Raw genomic sequence first — 24,497 nt, 5'->3', positions numbered from 1 at the left:
GATCAGTTTTCAGTGAGCTACATAAATTGTCAATATCAGAGATGCAAGAACATTAAGTGTGCAATATTCCTATTAATTTTTGGGTTCTATTGTGGCCACTAGAAGAGTTGGCACATCCCTTAAGGTTTGGAGGATATGTTCAGAGCTCCCTCTTCTCTCTGACTGAGCACCAGGGTGTTTAAGCTGCAAAATTCACAGCAAGGTACAAAGTTCTTAAGGCCCACAATCTTTACTTCCAGTCTAGGTTTTCAAAATTAAAACTGTCTCCCCAGTTTTTTTCTTCATACTGATGCCATTTTTATTTTTACCTATTGATTTTGCTTATGGTGAGATCATCTGTACCAAATTAAATAGTCCTGTGCAGTCACTCCAGTGTACACAATAATGTGATATTCAATTTACAGAGCACCAAGTCCATAGAGAGGGAAGAGCCCTCCCTTTAATTAGCAAGAGCCTCTTGGGAGCTGCAGCTTCTCTCTTGCCAATGGCAAATATTAAATCCCAGGAATAATATTTAAAATGCTAAAAATGGCAAATATTAAATCCCAGGATATTTCTGAGCTCTGACATTCGCTCTGCAGGACACGATGCTGTTGGAAGCAGGTCTCACCTGCAGGGCAGGAGAACACATCAGCAATGTTCTCTCTATGTATATTGCCAAGATTTAGGAATTGATTAGCCCAGCTCTACTTCCTACTTCGTGGTGGCCAGGCTTGTTTAACTCTTTTTAACTTTAATTTTTTTAAATCCTGATAAAGATGATTTCAATCTTCAGCAGAAAGTACTTGTGGGAAAATGCATTTCCTTGGAAAATTTCTTCTCGTTTGGCAAGAATTAAAGCTTGGCACCTTATTAGCCTTTCTAAATAATGTCCCCAGCCTGCTTTCAGAGAGCTTTGCTGATGCACAATTGAGGCCATGGTAGACAAGACACAGCCTCATCTCAGATTTTCTCTGATGCATAAAATGTGATGTCCAGCTGGCTGCTGCATAAATAAACATTTTCCTGTAGGACAGCCACACCTCAGGTGTACAGGAACAGCTGATAATTGGTGTCAGTAAATCATTATAGTGCAAGCCACAAACATAATCACTCAGTTTGTAATATACTCCTGATGGGGGTACTTGTTCTTCTCAATACTTAATATGTCTGTTTATAGAAAAGTTGATTGAGATAATTAGCAGTAAAAATGCTAAGGTAACACGGCTATGGTAACATTTAAATTGCCATCAATTTTGTTTATAGCAGCCTAAAGAGCGGTGCTGAAATTAGAAATTAGCTACAATTAGCAAATAAATTGAGTGTCTCTTGGAATTACTTGATCATGTCTTAAAATGTTGCACAGTGAGATGCTCACAGAGGCAAAGCTGAGTCCCTGGGCTGCTCAGCTGCACCAGTCAAGGAGAACACATCTTGCTTTGCTGCTGCTCCTGGCCTTCCATGGAGCCTGGGATGCTGCCCCACTGTCGAGGTTTGATGAGTGCATGCTGTGAAGCCAAAAAACCCCAAAATTGCTCTCAGGGATTTGCCTCTGCATGGGGGAAAAGAAGGCAGAGTGGGGTTTTCAGTGATGTGCAGCCTTGTGGGCAGCAGCTCAAAGACTGTAACCCTTCCACCAGCTCAGTAAATGAACCTTGAGGCACACATTTACTGTTGGCAGCTCCATATGAGAGGAGTAACTTGGGCTGGAAATGTGTTGTTATCCCAGAAGATGAGGCACAGACACAGAAGGCAGTTTTCCCTGATTGCCTGGAATGTGTCTCTTTGGAGGGCCTTGGGCATTGTTTTATGTTCACAGTTAGAAATAGTTTGCTTCCCCCAGTAAGGTTCTTTAAGGACCCTGCTTGATAAATGTTTTACAGAGGCATGTAATTATTTCCTGGCATAATTTCATAGTTTGATGTGGAAGGAAATGTGTTGTCTGCTACTGGTAAAATGGGTCATTAAGTGCAGTTTTGAGAATGAAAAGAGGATGGGAATCAACCAGCTCAGGATCAGCTGCTGGCTCACCTCTCTCATACAGCAAAAGTTTTCTCATTCTTTCATCTTTTGTTAGAAGCAGACAGGGAATGGTTTTCTGCCTTTCAACTCTGTGTCCAGAGAGGAGAAGGTGAGCTGAACATCCCATCCTCCTCCTTCAAGCACAAGTCTTGAGTATTCATCCAAATCTCACATGATGGCTCTCAGATGCTGGGATCTTGCCCAGTTTTGGATGCACATGTTTGATTCTACTACAGGAACTCTCCTATTTAGTGTCAGTTTAAGTAATTATTGGGCTGGAAGGGGACAAAATCTTCACCCTGTGCTTAGCCATGGGCTGAAAGGGTGAGGATACTGAGTCATGTCTGTGCTCCCCTGAGCAGCACCTGACCCTCATGCAGTGAAACAGGAGACCTTGTCTGGCCTGGAAGGAAATTCCCACAGCTGAGGAGCTGTGACATTTGTCTGGGATGTGGAGAAATGGTGGCACAATGATGTTCACCTGGTGATACACAGATATCTCACTCCTTGCCCCTGTGCTCTACATCCAGTTCTCTTTCTTTGGGATTGGAATACCATTCTTATCCAGGGAAACATCTCCTGGTGGTATTAAAAGTTACATGTTCTGGGGTAAATTTCAGCATCTTCTAAGGAAGAAAATTTTCCTTGAGTATTTTCTGGCTATTTCCTTCCTTCTTTCCTCCTCTTCAGCAGATGTTGGATCTTTAAAGAGCAAAATCAGGCTGAGGGGAAAGGGAAGAAGTGACTGTCGGGAAAGCAGTGCAGGGGATTATGGATGGGGCAGTCACACCACAGGCAGACCCCTACTGAGGGCTGAGCACCAGGATCAGACAGAGTGAGAGTTATCTGGCCTGAGGCTGCTGCTGCTTTTTTTATTGTGCTTCCTTCAAAGCCAGGTGTCTGTGCTCCCTGTGGATTTCATCTGTGGAGAATTTATCACTGATAAATAACTGTTTGTGTTGAATTTACAGATGAGCTAAACTGTTTTCTTTAATGCTGCAGTTTAGTAGCTTTTCGTTTTCAGGTTTGTGCGAGCGCTGGCATTCAAAGGAAATAAATCTGTCACTCAGATAATGTACTTGCCCTTGGTACCAAAATACATAAATAAGAGTTACAAGGTCATTAAGCATATCAATAGAAAGAAAAATGTGCTGTGCATTAAACAGCTGACTTCCAGGTTGGGTTGGGCAAATAGCAGTGTACTAAAGTGTATTGCTCATTTCTCCTTCTGATTGTGAAAATCAATTAATTCCTTTTCTTTTTTTTTTTTTTTAGCACTTTCTCTTTGCACTGGAAACCCTCAGCACACGTCAGTCCAAATTTATGAGCAGTGTGTTTTTCAGTGTATTCCATTTATCAAATGTAAATTTCAGTAGCCAGTGATTTACCACAGAACTGTTTGGAAAGCAGCAAGTAAATATTATTGCCTAACAAAGTATTAAAAAAAGAAAAGCCAGAGCAGAGATTTTATTTGCCACTTCCCAAGCACTTTATCTTTGTCCTTGAAAAGGCAGGTTAGGTGGAGAATGCCCCAGTATAGCTCTGGAATGCATCTTTATGGTAATGTGTTTTTATTCTCAGTAAAAGGCAACCTTGGAAAGTACTGGATTACTGCTTATATTTTAATGTCTTTCATTTTCAGACTTTTTTACTAGGTGCAGACCTGAGGGAGCTGGATCCATAAGCCTCCCACACTCTGCATCACTCCAGATCTTGCTGATGCAAAGAGACAAGTCCTCATTGTCCCCTGCCGTGGAGTTCAGACAGTAAACAATCAGCAGGGAGAAAATTGCACAGTGTGGGTTCCGTGGTGTCTGGGCAGGCTGGGTGACACAGTCTCCACTCAGCCCCTTTTAGTCCTCTTCATCAGCTCAGGGCCACAGAGATAAGATGATGAGAGCCCTGGAGCACCTCTCCTGTGGAGACAGTCTGAGAGAGCTGGAGATGTTTAGTCTGGAGAAGAGAAGGCTCTGGGCTGACCTTAGAGCCCTTTCCATACCCGTTTCATGTGTCAAACACAGCCAGATGACACAGCTGATTTTTGTAGAAGTTCCAGTAATACTAAATTAAAATAGCATCAGTGACAGAGGTTACCACCTCGTAATTTATTCTCTGCCTGATGGTCCCAAGAACAGTGATACTGTGGTGAAGGACTTGTCTCTTTATGGCTCCTAAACTTATGTACCTAATGCAGCCATCTGCATCCCCTCAGACCCACCTGCCCAGTGCAGCAAGGGGAGAATTGGATGATCCTTTTGAACTGACTGGCAAGCACCCTACACACAGCACAGAAGCACTTGTGTTGCCTCTGGAGGGGAGAAAGAAGCCACATGGCTGTTTCTCAGGTTTCATGTTGCTGAAATGGCTCCTGAGGTATTAAAAAGTCTTTTTTCCCAGCCCTGTGCTTGAAGAAGAAGTCGGGATTCCTCGGCTTTGGTTCTCAAGGCTGTTTATTTTTTCTTATCTAATACTTTCTTTTTTGGACCCACTGAGGTCAGTCCAGCAGGTTGAGCTGAGGCACACTGACCGCCCTTGGGGTGCTGTTATCTTTTTATACTAAGAACTACATGTACTTTATTTACAATAATTTTCCAGTACCTATCACCTATGTTAGACAGTCTGTCTCTACTTTAAACCAGTCCAGAGGTGTCACCATCACAGCAGAAGATGGAGGACAAGAGGAAGAAGAAGAAAGACAGGACATGCCCAGATTCCTCCATCTCACCTCTTGAACCCCCATTCTAAATCCCTAAAATTCTACTTTTTCACCCTGTGATAAATTCACTAACATTCTACTCAAACCCTTGTTGTAAATCTTTGCACAAAGTTGGTCATTTTTTCCATGAGTTAAGATGGAAGGCATAGGTGTCTTTGACTCTGTGCCAAGGTCTCTGAGCCCCCTGCCAGTGTCTTGAGCCATCCAGGGCAGCCTGAGGGATGTCCTGGGTTCTGACAGATGGTTTCTGTGCCCCCCCAGGTGTGGCAGTGCGGGGGCAGCATGGAGGTGCTGCCCTGCTCCCGCGTGGCGCACATCGAGCGCACCAAGAAGCCCTACAACAACGACATCGACTACTATGCAAAGCGCAACGCCCTGCGCGCCGCCGAGGTCTGGATGGATGACTTCAAATCCCACGTCTACATGGCCTGGAACATCCCCATGGCAGTGAGTACAGCCCACACTGTGGCCTGAGCACGGGCAGAAACACAAAGCTGCTCCTAATTAGCTCTTGGAGGTGAATGTTGAGGTGTTGTGGGTCCCCAGGATGAGGTGAGAGATGAGAATTGACTCCAGGTTCTCAGAAGGCTGATTTATTATCATATCATATAATATCATATTATGTTATATTACATTATATTAATAAGGAAATATAATATACATTAATAATATATATTATATTAAAAGAAATTATCTACTATAACTATACTAAAGAAAGAGAAAGGAGGCATCAGAAGGCCAGACAAGAATGATCATAAAAACTCGTGACTGACCAGAATCCTGACACAGCTGGCTGTGATTGGTGTTTAATTAAAAACAATTCACATGTTTGGATAAACAATCTCACATTCCAGAGGAGCAAAATATAGAGAAGCTGAGGCTGCTTATCTTCTCAGGAGAAAAATTCTGGTGAAGGGATTTTTCAGAAAATATCACAGTGGCAGGTGAAGGGTGTTACTACAGCTGCACGAAGTGGGCAAAGCTCAGGGAAAGAGCTTTGGAAAGTGCATGCTCAGTATGGAGAGTTCTGCCAGGAGAACTTGCTGCCTCAGTCTAAGTTTAGTTGTGCACTCAGTGCTGACTGTTGTAGGCAGTGACACAGATTTATAATTTAACCAGAGCAAAATGTCTCAGGTTTATGTGCTCCCCCAGAAGTCGTTAATTTGGGGCGTCATTAAACTCTGAGGTGTTCATATGCTACAACAGTGGGGACAACAGAAATGTCCATAAATAAATATCATCATTCATTGTGATACTCAGTAGACCTCACCAGCATAAAAAACGAAGTATGCAATAAAAGAATCACACATTAAATAGTTTTATTGTCTACAGGCTGAGAGGTGCAATGTGGGCACGTTCTGCTTCTCACTGTGCATATGAATTGTAGATGGCGTGTGGGGGCCTCTAGGAATCCATGTAATATAAATATTAGATAAACTGTAGGTTCCATTTATCACTTAGTTCTGTAAGTATATCACATGCTACATCTGCACTGAGCACAATCCTTGAAGAAAAGAGTTTTATGTTATATCCCAGCCAGGTGGAAGCTGGCTGTTGGTGTGTTCTTGGCTGTGTTTGCATCTCAATTATTCATGTGAAGGGGCACAAGGAGAGCAGTTGAGGAGTAACATACAGTGATCCGTAGGTAACGATGGTTTAGTTCACCCTTACAGCAGGGGTTTGGCCAGAGCTGAAGGAAATAGGAACAGGAATGTTCCCATCAGAACAGGAAAATATGCAAACCCAGAGGTGTCTGGGAATATTCAGATATGATCTGGAGTTCATCAAAGTCATGAGACTCTTGTCTAAGACTGCATTAGATTTAGTCTGTCCTAAACATCTACTCTTACTTCGGTACCTAGTTAATACATGAAACCCCATTTTCTTTCCCCTCATAGTTTTAAAAATACACATGTTAAAGGAGCAATGTTTTCCCTTTGTCCATTTGATGTCTGAATATGCCAGATATTTCCACAGCTCCAAATTCACTCACTGCTGTTCAATATTGGACACTGTGCAATGTGTTTATGGTGACTTCTTTTGGCACAAGAGGTAATTGCAGAGAATTATTTTGCCTTAGCAAAAGGCAATACTGCATCACTTTTTCCACACAAGACTTCTGTGACGGTAGAAGTGCAGTGTCCATTAAAAATATATGAGCATTTTGGCCCTGTCTGAACACATAAAATACACTTGCTAAAATGGTCAGTTTTCAATTAGAAGATGAAAAACTAACCTCTGTAAATTTGCTTGCTTGATGACATGTGCAAATGAATTCTGAGAAAAGATGATATTTAAATGAGCATTTACGCCAAAACATGATTTCCTTTAATCTCTCTGAGATTACTTATTGATGCAGTTTTCTGCACTGAGCTATACAGCAGAGCTTTTAAAAAAACCTAGGCACATCTACAATAAAAGACATAAAATCAGCAGAAGTAGTGAACATTAAAATTTCCTTTTCATAAAATAAATTCATTGATTGATAAAATGTGCATCATAAAAATCAGCCTATTAGCTCTCAGGAAAAGGAAGCTGAGAAAAGCTGGTGTTCATGACATTATTCAATACAGATGACAGAAGTACTGAACTTTTGGCATAAGCCATCACAAAAACCTTCTGCAGGGCAATTAGAAACCTTGCTAGCTGGTTAAAAAGAATATATCCACACAGTAAATCTTGTGGACACCTCATTCTTGTGCCATCACACTGTAACCTGCCCATCGTGGCTGCAGCTGGCACAGAGGGTGAGCACAGCTCAATTTGTTTTCATAGCTGCTCCATTTGCTGCTCTTGTGCTCTGCAGAAACAGCACTGCCAAAAAAGGGCACTGTGTTGCCTCATTTTAAATAGGGCAGAAAAGAGGCAGGTAAAACACAGGCATTTTCACATACCACAAAACTGACCCAAATTACTCTTCTATAACCTATATTCTCAGCTTCTCCACATTAACTCTTCTTCCCACCACCTTTTTCACAGCTCACAGGTTATTGAAAATGTGTGCATAATGGTTTTGTAGATCAGCAGATGGTCTTGGGCACACCTGCAAGATCATGTTCCTATAACCTTCAGCAGCAGGTCAGCACAGCTTTATTCCAGTTAACCAAACACTTGGTACATCCCCACTTATGATTTATTCCTCAACAATTTTGGTGATAAAGGAATCTTACATTGGATGATTTATTGCACTGAGTGCCTCAGAGGATTGCTCTCCCTCCACGCAGCCTCAAGTACCACGTAAATTAACATTCATTTGAATGGATGCTGCACTGAGGGCTCCTGACAGAACGTGCATCAGCAAGCAGCAGTGAGCACAGCAAACCCTTTATGTGGCAAATAGGAAAACCTGTTCAGTATTACACTTGTATTCTCTCCTGGAAACCAGGCATCTGTTGGGGATCTTAATAAACCCTGAGCTAAGATTTGCTGCTGTCTTGGAACCCTGCATTAGAAAGAATCTGTAAAATGTACAGATATTCTTCTGGAGGAAAAGCACAAAGCACTTCAGAGAGATCTCATGCAAAACTCCCCAGTTTCAGTCCATTTGATTAATGTAGTGTCAGAAAAGGGTTTTGGATGAGGTAACTCTTACTGTCTTAATGTTGAACTGTGATGATTTATAACACCTTAAATCAACAGACTCTAACTCAGGACTCAGTAGTTCTAAATGGCTGGCTTTGTTCATATTAACTTGAATCTTCCAGCCTGTGTCTTTCATGGGATTTGTATTTAAATATGAATTAAATTCTGAAGTAGAATTATAAAGGTTTTGAGTTTAACTGCATTCTATGGCTCAAGTCTGCAAATGAGCTGCAGGTCTAGTAAAAACTGAATGCTGGTCTATATGAATGCTTAGTGGAGCTTAATGATTTTTGAGCAGCTTCACTTTGAAGTTTTAACAGATCTGTTCTGACATAATTTACTTCACTGAATACTCAAATCTCTTACTGGAGTAAGCATGACCAAGCTGCCATATTTTAGATCAGAATTACTGCCTAAATTCTAAATGAATCTGAAAACAAAGGCTTGAGGATTGATTGCAAACACTTAGAACTGCTGTAAGTAACAACATTCTTATTGTATTCTTATTATTTTGATTTATTTTGGGGTTTCTTTTGTTCTTTATTCTCCTTTTTCCACTGGCTTTCATTAATATTTATTGTCTGCACTCAGCACCAGCTGTTTGATGAGCTACTGCTTACAACAAAAGCAAGAAAGGAGGGAAATACAGCTTGGTACACAAAATGAACTCCAGTTTGATTTCAGAAAAGATAGCAACCATAAAGCCAGTGCAGTGAGATTTCTTTATTCGTTTTCTGCTTTGCAGAACCCCGGAGTTGACTTTGGAGATGTTTCTGAACGAATTGCTCTGCGACAGCGACTGCAGTGCCGGAGCTTTAAGTGGTACTTGGAGAACGTGTACCCTGAGATGAGGGTTTACAATAACACAGTCACTTATGGAGAGGTACAGCATGTCTTTGGAAACACATCACAGCTGCACTCGAGCACTCCTCTGCTTTCAGAGCTGGCTATCAGGATGTACTGAGCAATTACACATCAGCACAGCAGTGGTGACAAAAATGCCCTCCCCTCCTTTTAACCAACACTAGGGAGTGTGGCTTTGAGAAGCCCTGTTCCTTTTGTTGGAGGGCAGCAGGTTGTAGGCCCACAGTTTGTGGTGATTGGGAGCGGGGCTGTGGCTGAGCCCCATCCCCAATGGGCACAGCTGTGAGCAGCAGGTGAGCAGCATTGAAACAACGAGCCATGGAGCGCCCAGGGGCACTGAGCAACCACCAAGGGAACAGAGGGCACACAGGGGCACTGCATCAGCATGAGGGGATAAAAGGTTGGGCTAAAGAACAAGAAGAGCAGATGCTTGAAGCCTTCTGATGTTGTTCTGTATGGGTTGAAGCCTTCTGATATTGTGTGGTGATATTCTGTGTATCGTGGCTTTCTCAACTGTGGCGTATGCTGCAGCACAGGTGAAGCCATCCTTACTGACAATTACACACAACCTCCTTGGCTCTCATTTTAAAACACTGAGACATAAGTTTGAGCCAATCATTTTCCCAAATAAGATGCCACAGACATCATAAAGAAAACGTCAGTGGTCAACAGAGCTCAAATAATTGTCTACATGAGATGCAATTAAATCCGAAGGCAATATATTTTCCCACAAGACAGCTAAATGGAGACTGTTCCTTTCTCTTCCATTTGATTGACTTCATACAAAAATAAGTCAGGCACTTGAGACATTGATACAAAGTGGAAGTTTTATTCCATAATATCACTTTGCATCCTAATATAACTCTCCCCATCAGGAACTGAGAAAAGACGTTGAGTAAATTCAAGAGGAGCTGTTGGTATCTGTCAGCTCTGAGGAGGTCGTTAACAGTGAGGAACATTGGCAGAAGTGCCAATGTTGTGTCAATTATACCAGACCCTGAGCAATCTGGGCTCTAAAATAAATTTTGTTCCTCTTTAGCTGTCACATAGAAGGTTCTTGAGTCAAACAGTGACGCAAATATCAAATTCTTTAACATTTTTAATAGAATAAAGCCACGCAAGGTATTTACCTGTTATAAACCAGCCTAGGTCCCTTTCATTCCTTAGACTTCATCCTAATGACATCAAGCTTGTTGTAAAGTACTTCTGGGTATTTTCCTGGAGGAAAAGATGTCTGGATATTTGTGAGTTTCAAGAAAAATAAATGTATTGAGTAGATGTGAGACAGATTGAAACAGTAGTAAAAATATATTTCCTAGTGACTCACTTCCCCTTTTTTTAAAGCCATCTCATAAAGCTGCCTTCATCTCCTTTAGCCTTTATAGCCCCCAAGCCATAAAATAAACCTCCTGAAATTTAGTTGTTGGTGGGCTCCCTTATCCAATTGGATTCCCTGTTATGCTTGTACACTATAATATGAATCAATATATACTGATTTTTTCCTGACACCTTATGCAGTAGCTGTTTTTAAATTATGGGGGTCCTCAGACAGGTACTTCACAGTCTAAACCAAAATTGACCTGTTGAGTCTTTTGAGGTGTCTGTCTAAATAACTTCTTGTTTATGATATCTCTAAAGTTTTTCTGTGTTCGAAATATGTGTGTAATCCTTACAGCCTCAAGAGAAAGGCTGGAAGAGGTTTCACAAGAGCTCCATCCCAGTTTTTATAGACTTGTAAATTCTTCTTGTCTAGGGAGGCACAGGAATTTTTTACTTCCTTGGATCTCTGAACTTGTGCCCTTTCATAAAATGTGCTTTATGTCACTTCTGTACATAACAATGTACTATATTTTTAGTTCAGATAAAAATTTTTCACATGCTTTTTTGATTTTATATCAGTAATAGGAAGAAACAAAAGCATGTCACATCCAACACCAATCCTGGGTAGCTCCTATCCTGTTTATAAAGCCACATTCTCAACATACAAGGTCAAAATTTATGTTTGCACATTGACAATTTGGAGCAAAACTTGGCCTGGGTTTCTTGGCGTGAATTTTAGGAAGTTCTGATCCTTGAGTAATTGCCAAAAATGTACCTCTGACCCAAGGTGTGTAAAGACAGCAGGTTCTCCAAATAATGTCTTTTCCTGGAGCAGATTCACTGCTGGTACTCTGTCATAGCTGAAGTAGAAGAATGTGTCCCTCAGAGAGCAGTTTTACATGGTAGTTTTTTCAGGAGCTGTAGCATAGCTGAGATTTAGCTGGGCTGGACTGAAATGGGGGTTAATTTCCAGCTGAAGTGTTTTCATTCTGATCTGGTTCCAGGTGCGGAACAGCAAAGCCAGCGGCTACTGCCTGGACCAGGGGGCTGAAGAGGATGACAAAGCCATCCTTTATCCCTGCCATGGAATGTCCTCCCAGGTAAAGGGTGAAAATCCCATCATGAGTGAGAAACCTTGCACTCAGAGAATATTCAGAAGAAACAAAGAGTAATTGGATGTATTTGTGTTGAGTATGGCAGTGTAATTCCTGAGCTGCAAAGGCAAATGTCTGGATTTGCTCCAGTCTTGTCAGGTGCCTTTTCCAAGGTTGTCCAGCTTGTGAATCCATACTTTGAAATTGCCAGTTAGGAAAACAGAAGGATCACATTACTTGTTTAAATAACAGGGATCCACTGAAGATTAATTAATTTAGGTAGTCTGTGGGAGTGAGCAGTTCTTCTTGCTATAACATGACTTATTCATGGTACCTCTTTAATTTAACCGTTCCTTGGTCCAGCAGGCTCTTGGGCAGAAATTATTTATCAAGCTGCTGATTTGATTCCCCAAGTAGGCAAAAAGTTAAGCACATATTTAACATCAGCTTCAAAGGGAATTAAGAATATCCTCTAAGACTTTTCTATAATAGGTTTCTCTTTTTTTTCTTTTTTTTTTGTCAGTCCCTGTGCATATTATTATTTTCTTTCAGATGTCTGAAGATTTAAAAATGACATTTCTTCTTTCCATGCTCATAGTGATTTTACTCATACAAGTTGGATATTATTTAAATCCAGGACTTGAGCTTTTTCTGAAATGAAATTCTTGTTTCTTTTGAAGTAGCATCTGAATCAAAACTATATTAATGAACATTCTCATGTGTAAATAAACTCTGACCTTATCAGGCTTAACAATTATCCAAGGCTCAGTCACGCATATATTGATTGGGAGTCCGGGCTCATGCATCACCACAGAGGTGAAGTGAGACAGACAGTAATTCCTGCTGGCACAATGTCCACCTTTGGCAGGATCATTATGGACTATTTGACTGACACTCTCCTAGTAGAGGTGGAAGGAGCAGCCTTTGAGTAAGGTAACAAAATGGCATTGCTTAAATAGATGTAAATTAGCTTCTCAAGAAGACTCTCATTAGAGATGTCAAGGCACTCAGAGAGAGCTCAGTCTCCTGGTCCATCCTAATCGAAACAGAAAGTTGCAAATTTAAGTCCTTCCTGAAAGTCCCTTAGCAACATCTAATCTCTATCATAGTGTTCTAGCACTTAGAAGAGTAATGAAATAAATGGTTCTGACTGTAATTTATTTTGCAATTTAAGTCCTTAACCTACTTGTTTGCCTCCATGATTCCTGTTTCACAGAGTAGGCTTTGACTTTGACTTCAGGAAGAAAATAGATGAGGGCATAAGTTACAGTGAATTTTTCCCTTTAAAACAAACAAACAAACCAACAAAAAACAGGAAAAGAGTTTTCATTCTGCAAGAAACACCAAATGAAGGCAGAGGTGATGTTTTATCTAAGTTGAGTATTTCACAGACAAGCATGAGCTGGAGCCACTCAAATGCAGCCAAGTTAATTAATGATTACACAGCTGGAAAACTTCTATAATCTCACCACAATTTACAAAATTAATTCAGTGTGAGAACCACAGCTGCACAAACCCTAATCAAGGATATTCAAGCACATAGCACGAAAGGTGTTGACAGCAAGTGTTTTAATATATTAAATAAACATTTTTTTAAGCCCCTCTTCTAATCAGCCTGGGTGAGCATAGTTGTCTGCTGCATTTAGCTTTCCATTTCTGACATGTTTCATCTCAAGCATAGGACATAAAATACCCCTACTGAGCTGAGATTTGGGTTATTTGTACATGCCTACTGAATATAAATTCATATAAATATGGAACTCCCTTTCCCCGGTTGGGTTATCAGTGTTGCTCATATGTCCTACCAACGGGAAAGCCTCTCCCTGTTTAGCTATAGCTCTGTTTGTTTTTCATACTCTTCAATTCTGACAAGCAGATTACCAGGGATTTTAGTGTACACATGGTTCCACTGAAACCCACCCAAATCAGGCAGGTGTTTAAAGAAAGCTGAGTTAGGAATAAGTTTACTGTTCATCTGCGATAAAATGTTCTTTTTCTCTATGTCCTACCCTTCTGTTTCCCTTGGATGTTGTTGTCCTGCATTATAGTGGCAAAATAAAACCACTCCACTGTGACTGCCTTTCCCTATGTGTATTTTCAAGATCAGTTTTCACCATGATAAATCACATCTTTGTAATGATATCAGCTTTTAAATTTCTTTATTCAAACAGGGACAAGCTCTTTTATGGATGCTCTGGAATGCATTTATTCTGAGTTTACATCAATTTGGTTTAATGAGTTTGACTTGAGCTAAGTCATTGTAAGCTAACAGCTAAGAATATCCAGACAAGGTTTTGCATCAGTCTGAGTCGATTTCAAAACCTATTTTACAACAAAGTAGTGTCTTTTTTATATATGTTCATTGGATCTGAAGTTTGAGTCTAATGGCTTTCAGGAAAAAAAATTTGCAAATACTACTGGGAGAAACAGTCCAGGGCTACAGAAGATTTGTAAATAAAGAAATATATTTGGAGGCTTGCGCTGCTCTGCCTCTGTGTGTGGCTACCATTGTGCAATCAGCTGCAAAGCCCAGTGGTACTATACACTTTTGTTGTAAAATAAATTAAAAAAAAAAAAAAAGTGAGGTTGTGGGGACAGATACAACACCCCCAAAAGTGGAACGTGTTGTTCTGGAAGCTTCATAGAATAGTTAAAGGACATGCAGGTTTTGAACCATCTGAGAACAGTGCGCATCCCCAGTGCAAATATTCACTGTCTCTGAGCCTGCCTTGAATGCCATGATGTGGAGCTGATTATATGGTATGTGAAGGAGAGGAGAACATAATGAAATATCATCTTGGGATAGAAGGGCCAGGGTGAACAGCCCCCTTGGCCACCCTCCTCCCTTCCCTTTCACAGCAGAGACCGGGGAGGCTCTGCAGCTGTGAGAGAGAACTCCCTCTGCATTGAGAGCAACGAGAGGGAAGGGAGAGCTCCCTGCTCGGATCCCTGAGGGTGCAGCTACACAAACAGAGTGAGAGGAGATGAAAGGCTCTGCTTAAGCTGTTGCTAGAGGGCAGGTATTTAACATTTTGCTGGGTAGAGCTGTGAGTGCCCAGATTTGTGTGCAGGGCAGCAGGGTGGATGAACAGGTGCTTTCTGCACCTGCAGGAAGAGGTGGGTGGGATTCTGGAGCAAACATGGAAGTTTGATAAGCTGTGATCTGTTTGCCTTGAGGTATTCTGGAGATGTAGGGTATTTGGGATTCCTGCATTGCTCAGTGTTTCAGTTCCTGTGTCAGCTGACAGCTTGCCTTAACTGCAGGGCTGAGGAACCATTAAAGATTTCCTTTGCCTGGAGAACAAGAGTGAGAGAGAGAGAGAGGTTCAATTTAGTGTGGAAAGCCACCAGGCCCGTCCTAGTAACTGTTTCCTACAAACAATTACCTGCAATCATTTGGTGCTTTTTTCACTTGGCTGGAAGTTAGCAGGAAAGGATTTTTGGAATCAAATCCTCCCGTTTAAAGCTGCCATTTTGTTACCACATTAATATTCCTGGAGGATCATATTCCATAGGCAACACCACTGACTATTTTTGATCCAGGTATGGTGGCTTTGATAAACAACCTTTGACATCTTTTGCATTCTGCTCAGATTTCTGAATGTTGAAGGGAAAACTGTCCTATCTTACATTAGTATAGCAGATGGTATCTGGATTAGATCTTTAGTATTTAATAGAGCACTTGGCTTCAGTGTCATTTGAATCCTTCAGCTCTTCCTAGATAAAAGAGACAAACTGAGTGAAGGTCCATCCCAATGTGATGTATAGAAGTGTGCTTCTGTTCTGCAGCTTGCAGTTTGGAGTGTGTAGATATCTAAGGATCTCAGCCATCAAAACTTGCACAGATTTTTTGGGGTTTTTTAATTTATAGGATTTAATATTTCTTAACAAAGGGAACTTTGTAATCTGATTCTGGCTGGTTGGCACTAGGAATGGATTTGACATGGTGTATCATGCCCACAGTCCTAATATAAATAGGAATTATTTATTTGTGGATATGTTAGTGACACTTAAGATCAAGTTTGGACACAGGAGGTATAATTTTCATTGGCTGTATCCCGGTTCGTGCTTTCTATCCTATAGTATAAGCAACTTATTTTAATACATATTTTGTTTTCACAGTTTATGTGGTCTCTAGGAAGTTAAGACAGGAATTCTTTGGAGAGAGATATTATTAATCATATAGTAGTGTTTTGAACCTTAATTTCTGGTCTGATTTTGCAGAAGCAGGTTCTACATCTTTCCTATGTAATATGGTCTGAACTGAGATAATCCTGTGTAGGTGGGGGTTTTTCTATTTCGATTTTATTGTGGAATAAGTCCAAGTTTTCAAGACTGTTGGAACAGCCATAAAAACTTGACAGAAAGTGCAGATTCAGGAAATTAGGCCCATGCTGTTCCATTTGTCTCAAGATTGTGCAGATAATAGTCTCCTGCACGGAGCCATCCCTGACCCTGTTGAGCTGTAACACAAACTGCCACTTTCAATACTGCAGATAATTTAGAATAGAGTTAATGTATCTTGCACTTCTAAAGCGTAAGCAGGACTGGTCCTTTCTGCTCTGACAGGCTGCCCTATAACAAAGTACATGGCCACTGTGGCACAGAGCACATGGAGCTCTGGCTAGTGAGATTCTGATGACAAAGAATGTTTCAGACAATTTTAATACCAGTACAGAAAATGCTGCTCATCTCAAAAAGGAAAATCAGTCGTATCCTACAGAGCAGATAGCCCATTATAAACAGTGCTTCTGATTATCTACATAAGGCAAAGCCAACAAGCTTGTGGGGCAGCATTTTGGGACTACAGAGAGATAACAAAGACTGCAAGATGAATACATTTCCTGGTCACTGTTTCAGCCATACCTGCAGTTCATTTGAATTCTGCTGAAAAGCCATTTAGTAGAAGTGTGAAATATACAGTCTGGTTTTATTTAAGAAAAAAAGTAAAAGACAAAATGTTGTGTTTGATTTGCAGTTTCTTAAACAGCTCCTTTTTATGTGAAAAAACAAAGTTAATTTGTCTGACCTGGCAGTCCCTTCATATTTTGAATTACTTTGCTTGCTTAAGCTTATTTTACATATGTCCCTCCTAATCTCAGAGTGGAAAAAATCCCCAAAAGTGTCTTGATGAAGTGTGTCCAGACTGTGCCATGACAAAGGCACTGTTCATAGCCAGAGCATCCTCATGTGGTTATCTCTCTGATGTAGGCTCTCTTCTACCTCTGTGCTTCACATGGCTGCTCTGAGCAGAAGTGGCAGGTGGGAAAACGAACACATACTATGTCAAAGAGCATCTGGTCTGGGAGCAAGTAGACCATGCTCTTTTTACCACCAGCAAGAAATGATTATTCACAGCATGACTCTTCTGAGGTTAATAAGGATGGCAGTAGAAAGCCAGACTCTAATTTGAGTTTTTTTGATTGATTCTTAATGATATCTCACACACTGGTCAGTGGCATCCAATAAATGGCAGGCACTTCTGACCTTCCTTCCCTTTCTTGTTAAGTAATTTCAGCCATATAACAGCAATAGGAGCAGACAGGCAGTGAATTTCCTGGGTGGTAATTGCATTTCTTTGGTGGCTCAGATCCTCACCCTGCAGCATCCAGACTGACAGCACACCAGCCACGTAGCTGACTCCACTCTGCAGTCTTTTGGCACCTGGCCGTTGCACTTTCAGAGTAGGAAGGGCAAAATATTATGCTGGTTTAATGACTCTGGGTTTAAGCACAGAAGTGAGAAGTAGATAAGTCTGATTTGATGTATTGGCCTGCTGCCAAATTAGCATCGTGCATTTTTGCTTTAATGTGCTTTACAGAAAACTGAAATACCAGAGTGTCATTCTTTATTATGTAGGCCTGAAGCATATGTTAGCAAATTTGCTGCCATTTCCCTCATGGTTTCTTTTTTTCCTCTCATATTTTTGGATACGGGTTGCATGGCTGGATTTTTTTCAGTAATGTTTATTTACAAAAACTAATTAGACTTGTTGCTATCAATAGCCTCTAACAGAGCTCTTAAGAACAAACTGCACGACAAAATTGACATCGTGTCCTTGTTAAATCAACTCCTGCTGAGTGGGCACGATTTGCATATTGATTACTTCACTTCCTTGATTGCCCTTTTCGCAGTGACATAGTGGGTGGGGAGTGCTGAGGAGCAGAAGTGTGGGAGAAGGGCATGTTGTGCTCTGTTTTACCACCATTGGCAGGATTTGCCCTTGAGCAGTGTGTCCCAGACCCAGAGAGCAGAGTGGTGGGGAGCAGAAGTGTGTGAGAAGGGAATGTTGTGCTCTAGTTTTTACCAACATTGGCAAGATTTGCCCTTGAGCAGCATGCCCCAGAACCAATGTGCAGCTAGGACCAAGGGCTCCTCAGCAGCTCAGAACTCTCCTTTCTCCCCAGCTCGTCCGCTACAGCTCGGAAGGTGTCCTGCAGCTGGGGCCCCTGGGCTCCACCGCCTTCCTGCCCGACTCCAAATGCCTGGTGGACGATGGCAAGGGCAGGACACCCACCCTCAAGAAGTGTGAAGATGTCCTGAGGCCAGCACAGAGGTTCTGGGATTTCACACAGGTGAGGAAGAGCTGAGGAAGCCTTGAAGAGATGAATTAAAGAGTGATGATGACAAGGAGGTCTTTGGAGGGCTGTACCAGGAATTCCCCCCAGTACTTTTTAGAAATAGTCAGATATGTTTTCCATAGATCATGTGCTACCCAGGAATATTCTTCCATTATTAATAGAAATTTTGGGGTATGATTTCTAGGAATTTTTGCTTATCCTGTTGTGGAGTATTCTCAATTTCTGTCCCGATTGTCAAGAATGTGCTTCTAATTGTTTTTTGCATTCAGAACTTTTCTAAAATTTTTCTAGCACCTCTATAGGCATTTTTTTAAGATCTAGAATCTTCATTTTTAAGATTTTCAAAAGCATTATTACAGTCTCTGGGATTTCCTGTTTCTTGGGCTCTGTAGGGATTCACTAGTGCTTTTTAGAGATTTTCTAGTGATTTGGGGGGATTTTTCCAGCAATTCCTAAATGTACAATTATAAAGGAATTATTGTGGTACTTTTTATGCATTAGCTAGCTTTTCCTAGGAATTTCTAGCACTTTCTGGAGCATTTATCACTTGATATATACAGAAATGCATTTTATAATGTTTTTTAAGGATTTACAGATCTAGCGCTGTTTTTTCTAGTCCGTTCACCTTGTGGTTCTTTCCTCTTATTTTTCCCCATCTTTTTTTTTTTTTCCTAGAATGGTCCAATCATCAGCAGAGACACAGGCCGTTGTCTAGAAGTGGAAATGTCAAAGGATGCAAATTTTGGGCTCAGATTGGTCGTACAAAGGTGCTCGGGGCAGAAATGGATGATTAGAAACTGGATCAAGCATGGGAGGCACTGACTGTGGGGCTGAGCTGCCTCTCCTGCTGCTGTCCATTGCTCAGTGTGCCATATCTCCTGAGGCATTTGTCTTAAAGCAAATTAGTTTGAACAGGTCTTGGCCCTCAAGAGTCCTCCATCGTTGGGCATTCCAAGGAAAGAAAGAAGAAAAAGGAAAGCAGACACACACATGCCCTGTTTGACTTTTCCTTGCTCCAGCAGATGATGTGGGAAGCTCAACGAGAGTTTTCTGTTGATTTGGAAATCTTGTGAAGACCAGAACACAACAGGAAAGTGGATTCCTTCAGCTCTCCTAGAGGAATTGACAGATCTTTCTATGCTGAGTTCAAAGGAGACATCCCAATACTGCCTCATAAAGAGAGTTCTCTGATGGGTAGCTTTTTAGCTTTAAGTTTTGGACTGGTGCACAACTCCTACAGTGAATAATTATGTGCCTTTTTTATTGTACTTCGTATAAAAGAGGACTGGAAAAATCCTACCTTTTCAGCATGTCTGGTTCGTTGTACTAAACAAGAAGATCTGTAAATAACATTGGAAATATACTATAATATATGATGCATTTCAAGGTTGATTGTTTAGGAGTCTCTGTTTCTAGAAAGAGACTGTTCTGCAAATGTTTACAGGTGGTTCTCAACCTTTGAGCTGCTGGAGAGCAGCATTTTAGAGACCTCTTCTAGTTAGACACAGATAAATGTTGAATAGGTAAAATAGCCACATGCTCCGTTATATTGCCACATTTTACATTTGTTGGCTGTAGAGACATCACAGTTTAGCACTTGGATATTTGGCTCTTCTGAGGCAGTAAATGTCCTGGTGGATGGATGGATTTCAGGAGGCCTCAGCTGGCCCCAAAGCCCTGAGTGTGTGTCCTGTCCTGCAGGTCACTGTTGTGTTGTTCCAGAGACTGCCTGGAACAAGAATACTCCAAATCCTCCTTATTCTGGAAATAAGTTGACTGGCTTAGTTGCCATCTGTGGAGCTTAAAAACTTGGATCTTCCATTTTGTTTCCCATCCTGTGAAAATGTCAAATGTGAGCAAATATGCTGTGTGAGCACTGTCTAGACAAATTTCCTGAATAAACCAACAAAGTTTTTTCAGCATTTGAAAAACAAACACAAGCCTGGTGATAACGCAAATTAGAGCTAGAGGTAGGGAGCATATATAAATACTGTTACTCTGAAATATAAATATTTTACTCTAGCTGACCCATTGGCAGCATCTTTGTAAACCTGAATTTAATAATGCATCCAGTGGTTCATGCAGGGTCAGTGCATATGGACAGAACAGTGACAAAGTTTTTTCCAAAAAGCTGTCAATATTAATGAGCACTGTCATCAGCAGGTTTTGGATGTGGGTCCATGGCACACAGCTTTTCTGTACAGATGATTTCAGTCATACTGAAGGAGAGACAGAGATGGTATCTGTTAATTTCACAGTTTAATATTTTATAGTTTAAAAAAAAATTGTTTTGTTTTACTGAGCCAGAGAAATAGATAATTGCAGTCACTGTGGTACTGTGAATCTTGGTGATCTGTTCCTTGAATAACTTTTGCCATTCCTATTTCAAGGCATGCTGAACAAAATTTAATGGAAACAAAGTTAATTTTTCAAGGGCATGATATGTAATAAAATTTTTACTTTTAACATGCAAAATCCATCAGGTCTTGTCAAGTCTTGGTTAGTATCTAGAAAGCATATCACTATGTCTTGCCCCAGTTTTATTCTTGAAATAGAGTGTGCAAGATGCAATACCAAGCCAATTCTCCTGGAGTTTACTTGTGGCTAATTGCTGATCTTTATTCATGTCTCATGGACCAGGTTACACGTGAGCATATACAAAAGAGTAATTCTGGGTGAGATTCTAGGTACAAAAATACTTAAAATTCTGTGTTTGTGGTAAGTTGAACACAACCTTTTGAAAAGTGTAATAATACCTGCAGGGAGAGTAGCATCTTTAATAAATCAAGCAATACTGTATAAAATCACGGACAATCTCAGTATTCAAGCCTTCCTGCAGGTCCGAAACAGGTAGGAAACTTCAGGCTAAATAGAGATTGGGAAAAGCTGCCCTGCATTTAACCTCCTTATGTTAAGCTATCAGACAATTTAAAGTTATATTTAGCATCTATGCAGCAGATGTTGAAGGCTTTGTACAGAAGTGAGTTTGTAAGTGAGTTTTCATCTTCTCTCCAAACACAATTTCCACCTTTTAAACTGTATGAAAGCTTTATTCTCCTTTTGTTTGCTCTGATGGAGTTTTACTCCTTGAGGGAGGTGAGAAAGCAGAGGAAGGAAAAGATGGTTTCACCAGGTGAGATTTTGGGGGAGTAACAGGGCATTCACACCCATTTTTAGTCTTTCCAGTGAGTAAGTGCTAACTATTTTATATGAACATGGCAGGAAGTGGAAATTAATTATATATCAGTGTGACCTATTAGAGTATGAAGTGACAGTACTGAACAGAAGCAAATATGTCACGTGCTTTCTTTTTCCCTTTTATTTTTCCTTGTTTTGAATTAGCAATCTTCACTTGATCCTTGGTTAGCCCCTTAGTGGGGCAGCAAGCTTTTCAAACCCTGGGTAAATGAAAAAGGAAAATTGAATATTTAGAGGAATTTAAAGTTTAAATCTACGCTCATGAAACAAATCTGGCATAGGCAGTTTAGGAGCTTTGAAGTTGAGAGGACCAGATAGATCTGTGTTTACTGGCAGAGATTTCAAACCTTCATCTGACACCACCATGATCAAAGAGAATTGGGTTTCTTGGAATTTTGCCCTCAGGGCATTTGACTGTGGCCACACTGTCTGAGAGTGGTCAGTCCTGGCAGGTTTGAGTGCCAAGGCCACCAGCTGCAGGAGGCTTGCAAGAACCAGACTTAGGGTACAAGAAGGAAAACAGGTTTTTGTGGTAGATAAATGGCTTTGAGATTTACATAGTAACATAAAAGAAATCAAATAACTCTTAAAAGGTGGAGTTGGTATTTTATGTGATTGTCATTTTTTTAAGACTTGCTGGAACAATTTCTTATATTTGCAAAACACATCTGTTGGATTAATTTTCCTTTATTCTTTATCTGTATGAACCACTGCTTTGGCTGTGGTACTAACATGGTGACTCTGCATGTGAGAGAGTCTTAAATATTCTCTCGTCAAAGGAATAATAATAAAAAAAGCCTTGAGTATTATCTGTTTTAACCAAAGTCTATGGTTCTTTTGTCAGTATTTCACCCTTTAGTATAATCTGAAATCCTGCTTAATGGTGTTCAAATTTTCAGTCTTGTTTCCCACAGTGCAGCATTCTAGATCTCATGAAAACTATTCAATGTAGTGTAATATGCCTTGTGGAGAAAATTCAGATCAAAGGCTTTCTATGCTATTTTGTTTGATTTAGAGGATTATGGAGCTAAATACTAGGTCATAGGACAAAAGAATAGAAGGTAAGAAAGACCAGCACACCAGTACGAAAGTCTAGCACACTGTTGTGAAAGCCAAACCAGGAAAAATATTATTTTCTAAGCATATTAGAGTCCCTAAAAGTGGGTTTGGGTCCTAAGGTAATAAAAGCCTTTTCTTTTTTGAGAGCTATAGACTATTTTCCAAGCTGAATTTAATTTTGGTTTGGTTGAATCTATTTGTTCCTCAGCCAGAGCTGTCCTCTAGCCTTACTGGCTTGCTGGTTCCTGAGGCATGCTAAGCCCCAGTGGGAAGGAAACAAGAGAAATTTGATGCTTTGGAAGGACCCACTGGATTCCCTTGCAATCATGTAAGTTCTCTATTGTGCTCACCCATCAGAACTCTTCAGGCCTGTGCCACATGCAAAAAACTCAGGTTGCACAGAAGTGTTTTGAGACGAAAATATGGAAACAAACAACAGCTCTTCATACGTATTTTCAAAGTGTTGAAATGTTTTTCTCAGTTGAATTAATAATTTGGGGCTTGATGTGTCTGAAGATGAAGCCTTCATGGTCCTTCATTTACAGTCCTTTTCATTGACCTGTCCCTTTTAAAAAACTGATCTAGTAGATGAAAATCTCACTTGCCATGTGACAAGGGGTGTAATCTATCTGACACAGGATAGCTGCAGTTTTAAGTACTTAAGTCATAGCTAGTCAGATTTAATGAAATAGCACCAGTCCTAATCTGTTCTTTAGATCAATTACACAGTGTGTAATTCCTTCAGTACCCAGTATTCATTTGAAATGGTTCATTACCAGCCACACAAAAGTGCATTATGGCCAGTTTCAGGATCCAGGGAGTTGGGCTGTAAGAAATACAACAGAAGTTGTAGTTCAGAGGGAGATTAGCATATTATTATTCAGATAGGGCACAAATACCTTTGTTTTTCATGAGAGGCTTTGGCAGGAAGAACAACTACCAGAATTCACTGGATTGAAGGTGTTCCTAACAATGATGTTCTATTTTTTTCCTGCTGCTATTTTGACTGCCTGCTTCTTAGTGCTGATCAAAGTCAATGGTAGAGGTCATAGCACAGATAAAAGATGGTGTTGCAAATTAGAATACCTAGCTAACAGGCTGGATAGAAACCAAGGAATGATCAGATCTCTAAATCTAGATGCCACCACAGGAAACTTAATACCCAAAAATTCTCTTTGGAAAGAATCCCAAACTACAGTGACCTCTTTAGTGCATTATAATGGATTTCAGAATGGCTCCATAAAATTCAGTGACTTACTTTACAAAAGCATTAATGACATGTAACTAAAAGGTATTGAGTTCAGGGGTTGTCCTAAATAAAAACAATGGGGTTTGGCCAGGAATGCTTACAAATACCCAGGGAAACAATATATGGCAACCTGCTTTTGAAAAACAATTTCTGAATCAAGAGTGTCTTCAAAGACCTGTCAAAGCATTGATTACTTTTCATAGTATTAGTGTTTCCTACTGGCCATCAACAAGTGTTGTGCAGCTTTCAAACTCTTTGTAATGTTTAATTTTAAAAAATTGCAGCAACTAGAATGCAAGTTGTGACTGCAAATATTTTTTCATTATGTGGCACATCATCAAACCAATTTGTATTCACACTGGAAAAGTTAATAAATTACTATGCATTTTACTGCTGACATGAGCTGCATGTTTTATCATTGTACATTTGGACACACATATTAAAATTCCAAGATTCACACAAAGGAAAACTAGAGTAGCAAAGCATATGGGCATTTTAAAATTTAAATTGCACATATTGTGTTCTGAAAGGCAGTCACCACACACTCATAAGAGACTTGGCCCTGGGGTGCACAACCAAAACTGGATTGATAACAGTGCAGACTAATGTCATCTACATATCCAGCATCTCATTACTGCAAACAGTCAATAATTGTTGTTTAGAAATATGAAATAGGATGTAGGGAAAATGTAGAATGATCCTTTCACCATGTATGTCCCCCTAATTTCTCAGGGTAAGGCCTTCCCAAGCTATAGGCTCTACACACCATCCCAACCATTAGATTTAATGACACTGGGGCTGTATGTATCCAATCCACTCAGAGCTCTGGGTAT

The 24,497-nt window shown here is 40.4% G+C and overlaps 1 protein-coding gene across 1 annotated transcript in view; it reads left to right on the top strand.

Annotated features, from left to right (window-relative positions):
- GALNT9 (polypeptide N-acetylgalactosaminyltransferase 9) overlaps positions 1-24,061 on the top strand; it is a 131,115-nt gene extending 107,054 nt beyond the window's left edge. Inside the window, exons 7-11 of the mRNA XM_005488931.4 lie at positions 4,979-5,164; positions 9,045-9,182; positions 11,488-11,583; positions 17,985-18,152; positions 18,834-24,061. Coding sequence (XP_005488988.1) covers positions 4,979-5,164; positions 9,045-9,182; positions 11,488-11,583; positions 17,985-18,152; positions 18,834-18,980 — 735 coding nt within the window. The 3' untranslated portion in view covers positions 18,981-24,061. The remainder of the gene's footprint in view (positions 1-4,978; positions 5,165-9,044; positions 9,183-11,487; positions 11,584-17,984; positions 18,153-18,833) is intronic.
- The last annotated feature ends 436 nt before the right edge of the window (positions 24,062-24,497 follow it).

Source organism: Zonotrichia albicollis, chromosome 18 (genome assembly GCF_047830755.1).
Source record: "Zonotrichia albicollis isolate bZonAlb1 chromosome 18, bZonAlb1.hap1, whole genome shotgun sequence".
Lineage (NCBI taxonomy): Eukaryota > Metazoa > Chordata > Aves > Passeriformes > Passerellidae > Zonotrichia > Zonotrichia albicollis.
This window is presented reverse-complemented; position numbering and strand designations above follow the sequence as displayed.